The sequence below is a fragment of the Perissodus microlepis genome, chromosome 3 (assembly GCF_051167445.1).
Source record: "Perissodus microlepis isolate ML-2025 ecotype Zambia chromosome 3, ASM5116744v1, whole genome shotgun sequence".
Lineage (NCBI taxonomy): Eukaryota > Metazoa > Chordata > Actinopteri > Cichliformes > Cichlidae > Perissodus > Perissodus microlepis.
Genome location: NC_140463.1, coordinates 2,638,424 through 2,646,034, shown reverse-complemented (window position 1 = coordinate 2,646,034; position 7,611 = coordinate 2,638,424). Strand labels below are relative to the sequence as shown.

The window sequence follows — 7,611 nt, the reverse complement described above, 5'->3', positions numbered from 1 at the left end:
ACTCCAAGTGTTATTACCTGCAGGGACTGTTGGGTCTGTGCTTCAGCACGCCCGCTAGTTCAGAGACTCATTACCCATGAAGAAAGCAAGACAACAACTTAACCGATTTTTACTTGCTAACAAGAGAAGACTGGTCAGAACCAGGCTCTTGGAGCTGAACGCTCCTCACCTGTTTCCCAGCCAACTTCAAAGAAACAGCCTTCCCTGCAGCCTTTTATTCTGTGAATACAAGCACCACCCACTGTAACACCCATATGGTCACAAAAGGTTAAAACACTGTGTGTGTGTGTGTCTGTATACATGAATTCCTGCCACACAATATATGCTTACAACTGTTTAACCACATCTCCCCACACGCGTATACGGCCTAACTTCAGTGGTTCACCATATGCAAGCATAGACGAGCCCCTGAATGGAACATCCTTCACAAGATAAGGAAACCAGAATCTCACATGGTATATGCCTGCAGTTAAACATTACAGCCTCCCCACCATTCAACAGGCCGGGGAGGAGAACAAATGAATATCTAAACATGCTGTTTAAGACAAGGTTTACACATTTAAGGACAACAATGGCAAAATTTAACAATTAATTCTGACATGGACTCACACGAAAACCTACAAGTGAAACTCGAAAAATTAGAATATCACACAAAAGTTAATTTATTTTATTAAATTAACTCAAGAGGTTAAACGAATATATGATATGGACTCACTACAGGCAAAGCGAGATATTTTAAGCCTTTATTTGTTATACTTTTGATGATTATGGCTTACAGCTTATAAAAACACCAAATTCAAAATCTCAGAAAATTATAATGTTGTGAAAAGATCCAATATTTTAGGCTCAAAGTGTCACACTATAATGTGCTAATTAATCCAAAACACCTGCAAAGAGACCTTTAAACGGTCTCTCAGTCTGGTTCAGTAGCAATCCAAATCTGGGGTCGGACTGCTGACCTGACAGAAAGCCATCATCGACACCGTCCATAAGGAGGTAAATTCAGCCTGATTCCTGTGAGTTTAAGACCGGTGAAATAAATGTGTGCTTGTACTGTCAGACTGCCAGCAAGTCCTTTCTGTGGTAACATTACAGCCTCAGTCTGTACTCCTGAATGAAATTCAAGTTCATACCAACAAGTATGTAAGTGCAAGCCTGTATTTGGTGCTGAAAAACAGATGAGCTGCTACCTGGAATGAGTCAGAGCTCCACCTCTAATGTCAGGAGAAGAGAGGAGGGAGATTTTCATAATAAGAGCATTTGTTCAAAAGTCTTGCACATAAAGACAAAAACTGTGAAGCAGCAGTTTTAACAATATGTGAACAATGAATGTGATGAACAAAGGCCATCTTCACTCCAGCTCATGATTAAGAAACAACAAAAACACCATCCAACACTTTGAGAATAAAAGTGTCAGAAGCAGAAAAAAATGATTTCATGCTGCTTTATGGACACTGCAAGAAACCCTGAGTATTTTTCTCTGGCCTGTAATGACACATCCCAAACAGCGCAGCGAGCAATTTTTGTGCGTGGGATTACGTCTGACTTTGAAATGAACGTTCATGCTGTTAGGATGCCTGGGTTGTTGACCCAGGGTTTTGAGTTTATTATATTATTTATCATTTCTAGTCGGGTGGGGTGTGGACAGTGGTTGTGCTTTTGTAATGTTGAGGTATGGACAGCTACACACTGAGGCTTTGAGCCTCAGTTCTGCCTGTTCACATATTATTCTGTAAAAACTGTATAGGAATTTCTTTCACTTATGTATTAATCACGTTATTGCAATGCCTTGGTGCCACTGGATTTAAACATGTCTGACACTCATACTTAAGACAAATGGTGGGGGTGTAGTAAGGAAGTTGGGGGAAGCAGACAACTCCACAGGAAGAGTCTTTTGTCTCTTCGAGGACTCTGGGAGGCAGCAAGGGAGTGTGAACCTTAAGGTGTGAAACAGCTGTGGTACTGCCTTTTGTTCCTGGAGAAGGTATTTAACTGAGAGCCATGCTAGGCTCAGGGAGACTCTGCTGACCGTCTGTCCCGCGGTCATGTAGGCTCTCCACAAGCTTGGTTGTCTGTTATTTGTGTGTTTGGATTGAAGAATGTTAGCTACCACTCACCACTCGTCTGCAGGCTTTATTTAAGTGGAAAACTTCCACAACACCAGCAAATAAACACTGAATATTTCATGTGTGACATTTGTGAGGTTGCCTTAAACACAGTCCGTCAGTCTTTTTGCTCTTGAACAATGAAATATTAAAAACTGTCTCGAGTTTATTTGGTGATGTTCTCGTGCACGAGGCGAAAACAGCAAACAAACGTCACAGTAAATCTTTCCAGCTGATGTTAGGCATCCTCCACCTGCTGAATCCACTTCAGCCTCTTCCTGCTCATGTTCCTGTTTAGAGGCACAGTCGGCCTGTACAATGGAGAAAACTGAACACAGGAATATTTGGATTTCCTTCTTTTTCTCTGCTCATGTTCAACTTGTCTGATTCAAGCTGGGAATATTTATTAGAAATAAAGTGAATAATATTATTTTATTATCACGTTGATGCAGCACATGGTTCAGTCAGCTTTGTATAAACACGTGTTAGAAATGTTCTTCAATCAGCTCTTTTTACTCTCATTTCACAGCCAGGACTTTTTTACTGTTTTACTTTTACTTGAGTAAAGAAGTTGAATTAGTACTTGGAGTATTTTTAACAGTAGTACTTCTACTTCAGTACACACTGTGTGTACTTTTACCACCTGTGTCTGAGACCTCCTTCAGGGTCCACCTGAAGCTCTCAGTCTGCTGTGGAAAAAGGAAATCCAGGTGAGTTTCTCCTGATCACCTGAGGCCGTCATTACTGTGTGAACCCACACACCACTCCTCACTCCTCCCACCCGCTGCACACAGTCACTGAGTACAGACCGGCTGATTCCTGTAAAGGGAGAGGCAGGAAGAGGCGGAGCAACAGCTGAAAAACAAGAAGCTCAACGTCATTTTGCAGAAGTGAAAGTGTGAGAGAGCAGCAGCAGAGCTGCAGTCGAGTCCTGTTTGTCTCTGAAAGAAGATTCACTGGAGTCCATCAGGTTCCTCTCAGCAACAGTGGTGAGTGCAGCTGATCACACTTCCTGTTTCTACACAAATCTTCACTCTGTTCACTTCATCAGGACTCATCACAGTCACACTGGATCCATAGAAATCTGCTCATGTAACCACAGATCCACTGTAGGAGCATCGAGCTGCTGCTTCAGTCTCACTGTGGCTCTGCTCAGGACTGTGGACTCAGTCTGTGCTCTGGACTTCAGACTGACTCCACACTTCCTGGTTATTCATCACTTCCTGTTCCTATTAGATTGATTCTGGATCTGATTGATCATAAGGATTACAGACGTGAAAACACCTATTTATTCTTTATTGATATAAAGCCTTTGATACTGTAAACCAGCAGATTTTGGTCAGTACTTCAAAAAGTCATTCACACATTTTACAAAGATTATCTGACTTAGTGTATCCTGTAAGAGTCACAGATGTTCCTCAATCATTCAGAAAACAGTCGATGCTGCACTTTATAACTTTGTGTGGAAACATGAATCTCATTATTTAAACAGATGTGTTTGAATCATCCTGATAATCAGGCTTTAAACATGTCAGAGTTCCACACATCAGCTGTGATATTCAAGCTGACCTGGATCAAACATGTCATCAGACACAAACATAGATGATGGTGTTTAATCCCAAAGCTTGTTTAAACAAACTGGAGGACAGAATTCCTCCTTAAATGGGATTTTGATCAAATCCACTGATCTCATTTTCACACACAGGCTTTATCATGGTGGCTTCTTCTCTACTAACATCAATCTTTGATTTGGACAAACAAACATATGAAACACAAAAATAAATCAATGTTTTCTGAGGATCCAGAATAACATGAATGATGTATCCCAGCGAGTGACTGGAAAAGTTCATCTTCTTCCACATCCTGAGTTTGTGAGGAGCTGTGATGAAATTTAAAAATGAAATTTAAAGTGAATTTTGAATCAAATGTTTCTTTTCTTTCTCCCTCAGAGTGCAGACATGTCTGCTGCCAGCAATCTGCGATCTGAAGATCAGTTTCTGTGCTCCATCTGTCTGGATGTGTTCACTGATCCAGTCTCTACACCATGTGGACACAACTTCTGCAAAACCTGCATCAGTCAGCACTGGGACATGAATCAGAGCTGTCAGTGTCCCATGTGTAACGAGACTTTCTACACTCAACCTCAGCTGAGGGTCAACACCTTCATCTCTGAGATGGTTGCTCAGTTCAGACGTGAAGCTCAGCAGAAAGCCAGCAGCAGCAGCTCAGAGCAACAAGCTGCCAAACCAGGAGAAGTTCCCTGTGACGTCTGCACTGGAACCAGACTGAAGGCCCTGAAGTCCTGCCTGGTGTGTCAGACCTCCTACTGTCAGACTCACCTGGAGCCTCATCTGACACTGAAAGGCCTGAAAAGACATCAGCTGATTGATGCTGTGGAGAACCTGGAAGGCAGGATGTGCACGAAGCACGATAAACTCCTGGAGCTGTTCTGTAAGACCGACCAGACATGTGTCTGCATGCTCTGCTCTGTTTTAGACCACAAGAACCACGAGTTTGTTCCTCTGAGAGAAGAATATGAAGGAAAGAAGGCAGAGCTGGAGAAGACAGAGGCTGAGATTCAGCAGATGATCCAGAAGAGACGACTGAAGATTCAGGAGATCACAGAGTCGGTGAAGATGAGTAAAGATGCTGCAGACAGACAGAAAGCAGAAGGTGTTCAGGTCTTCACGGCTCTGATGGAGTCTGTTGAGAGACGCCTGAAGGAGCTCATGAAGGAGATCGAAGACAAACAGGAAGCTACAGAGAAACAGGCTGAAGGTCTCATCAAAGATCTGGAACAGGAAATCTCTGAGCTGATGGAGAGAAGCTCTGAGGTGGAGCAGCTCTCACGCTCTGAAGACCACCTCCACCTCCTCCAAAGCTTCTCCTCCCTGAAAGCTGCTCCACCCAGCAAGGACTGGACAGAGGTCAGAGTTCATCCACCATCATATGAGGGGACTGTGGGGAGAGCTGTGGCTCAGCTGGAGGAGACAGTCTGGAAACCCATGAAGAAGAAGCTGTTTGAGGCTGAGCTGCAGAGGGTCCAGCAGCATGAGGTGGATGTGACTCTGGATCCTGATACAGCTCATCCTGATCTCATCCTGTCTGATGATGGAAAACAAGTTTATCATAGTGATGTGAGGAAGAATCTTCCAGACAACCCAGAGAGATTTTCTTACTGTGTTTGTGTTTTAGGAGAGCAGAGTTTCTCTTCAGGCAGATTTTACTTTGAGGTTCAGGTTAAAGGAAAGACTGCCTGGGATTTAGGAGTGGCCACAGAGTCGATCAACAGGAAGGGAAACATCACAGCGAGACCTCAGGATGGTTTCTGGACTGTGTGGCTGAGAAATGGAAATGAGTACAAAGCTCTTGATGACCCTTCAGTCCGTCTCTGTCTTCATCCTGGTCCTGAGAAGGTGGGGGTGTTTGTGGATTATGAGGAGGGTCTGGTCTCCTTTTATGATGTAGGTGCTGCAGCTCTGATCTACTCCTTTACTGGCTGCTCCTTCACTCACAAACTCCACCCATTCTTCTGTCCCAATCCTAATTATGGAGGTAAAAACTCTGCACCTCTGATCATCTGTCCTGTCAATCAAACTGATCAACGACTGATTTAATTGGATGAATGATTGATTTTTCTTGAAGGGAACAAATGAACATATTGAGTGTAAATCCTCTACAGTCTCCATGTTTCTATAGAATCTGATCATCAGGACTCTGATTCACACTTTGATTCTCATGGAGTTTGATTTGAACAGAAGAAAAGTTGAATCAGGAAATGTTCCCACTGATGGAGACTCGAGCTGAAGAGCAAATATCAGAGAATAAATGTCCAAAAGCTTCATTTACAATAAAGTTTGTTCAATGCTTTGAGTGAATCCAGACTCATGTGTGGCTGTTATACGGAGCATCAGAGTCCAGCTGAGTTATGTTGGATACAAACTGCTTATTTTGGCTCTGTGAGGAGTTTTGTTCACTGAAAACTGATGAGACGGATAATATTCAAAGAACTCTGTAGAGATTCATGCATCCATGTTCTCCACCTGCAGGTGTGGAGGAGAAAGGTGGAGCACAGACTGCTGCATCCTTCCAGTCACATCATTTTGATGATTATATTTCCATGTTGTGATGATTTGGGTTAAAGACAAACAGAGTTGAACGGCTGCTGTGCGCTGGTCTCCTTGATCCACCGTCAGCATCGGAAGGGAATAAGCGTTGAGGGCGTTTGGAAAGGGAGGGGGGATGAGTGTACATCTGCATGTGTGTATATGTCTGTGTGTGTGTCCAGAGTTCAGCTGAGACAGTGTCCTTCGCCCTGCCAGGCTAAGTAAACAGTCTTCCAGCCAACCCAGGTGGCCTTGCGTAGAATGGGAAGAACAGTCTAAGCACAGTCTGTTATCAGGGTGTTGTTTTTCGGCAAAGGGGTATCCGCATGAAGTGATGGTGCTTTTTACTTTAGTGCGAACAACTCATGTGAATTTAAAAGCAGTTCTAACAGTCCGACACTGGTCTCTCAATCTCCCGTTGGAGAGCCGCGAGCTTCTCCATGATGTGATCCGATTTCCACTCAGAGGTCTTATTCTGAGTGTTCACGGCAGCCTCAAGCCGATGGATGGCCTGGATTGCAGCCATTCAAAGACCAAATATAACGTCCCAGAACACTCCAGCTGACATGTTAGTCTGCTCCAAGCATTCCCACAAAGGTCAGTCTTCTCTTGTAGTTATTATGTAATTTATCATAACATAATTGTTGATGTAGGTTACAAATAAGTCTTATATTTGAATTCGTTGCACTATGCTGCTTTGTTCACTGTGGCTTTGCGGGCTAATGTTTGTTGTGTTTTGTAGGAAAACCAGCCGACAAAATGCTGGAATGTGATCCAGACTGGGCCCCTCTATCAGCCTGGGTCAGACCGAGTTTAAAGCTGCTACCACAGCCAGATTTGATTGGTTAGGAGAGAGAGCGAGATCAAAACAGCCACGAAACGTCCGCATACATGTGCCCAAGGGTTGTATTGAAGCAAGCAAGTGATGAATAACTGTTTTCCAGTTTGTTGTTTTGAAATGTTTTTTTTTGCATTGTTGATTTGTTTTTCACAAAGCAGCTAATAAAGCTGATGGATTTTTACAATTTTGCCTCTTTCCTGTAAGATTCTATAACAGAATGAAACAATGATGCCAGTTATAAATAAAGACAATAATTGAATGAAAAACACTCATTTTATTTCTATTAGATCTGAAAATGTTGTGTAACACTACAACCTGAAACGACAAATAGATGCGTTTGCCTGTACAGGAGATAAAGGAAAAGAATTTAACAACAGCTGTGAGATGGAATCGTCCAAATCACCAAAGTAAACTGGACCTGGGCTTGTTGCAGGATCTGAGGTTACTAAACATGTTGTGAGTGTATGAACTCACACTTAGGACCATATAATAATAAATATGTGTGTGATGAAAGTTGTGCAGCAGGCTAACGTCCTTACTCCACTCTGTATGCTCGTGT

At 42.9% G+C, this 7,611-nt stretch overlaps 1 protein-coding gene across 1 annotated transcript; it reads left to right on the top strand.

The window, feature by feature from the left end:
• The first annotated feature begins 2,867 nt into the window (after positions 1 to 2,867).
• On the top strand, positions 2,868 to 5,983 carry LOC146389424 (E3 ubiquitin-protein ligase TRIM21-like). The gene is made up of 2 exons (XM_084910975.1): positions 2,868 to 3,094; positions 4,055 to 5,983. Exon 2 carries the CDS (start codon positions 4,064 to 4,066, stop codon positions 5,720 to 5,722), a length of 1,659 nt encoding a protein of 552 aa, XP_084767101.1. The 5' UTR covers positions 2,868 to 3,094; positions 4,055 to 4,063; the 3' UTR covers positions 5,723 to 5,983.
• Positions 5,984 to 7,611: the final 1,628 nt, after the last annotated feature.

What these genes read in the sequence shown, in the direction of transcription:
- LOC146389424 (XM_084910975.1), top strand. Translation starts at nt 4,064, where the DNA reads ATGTCTGCTGCCAGCAATCTGCGATCTGAAGATCAGTTTCTGTGCTCC.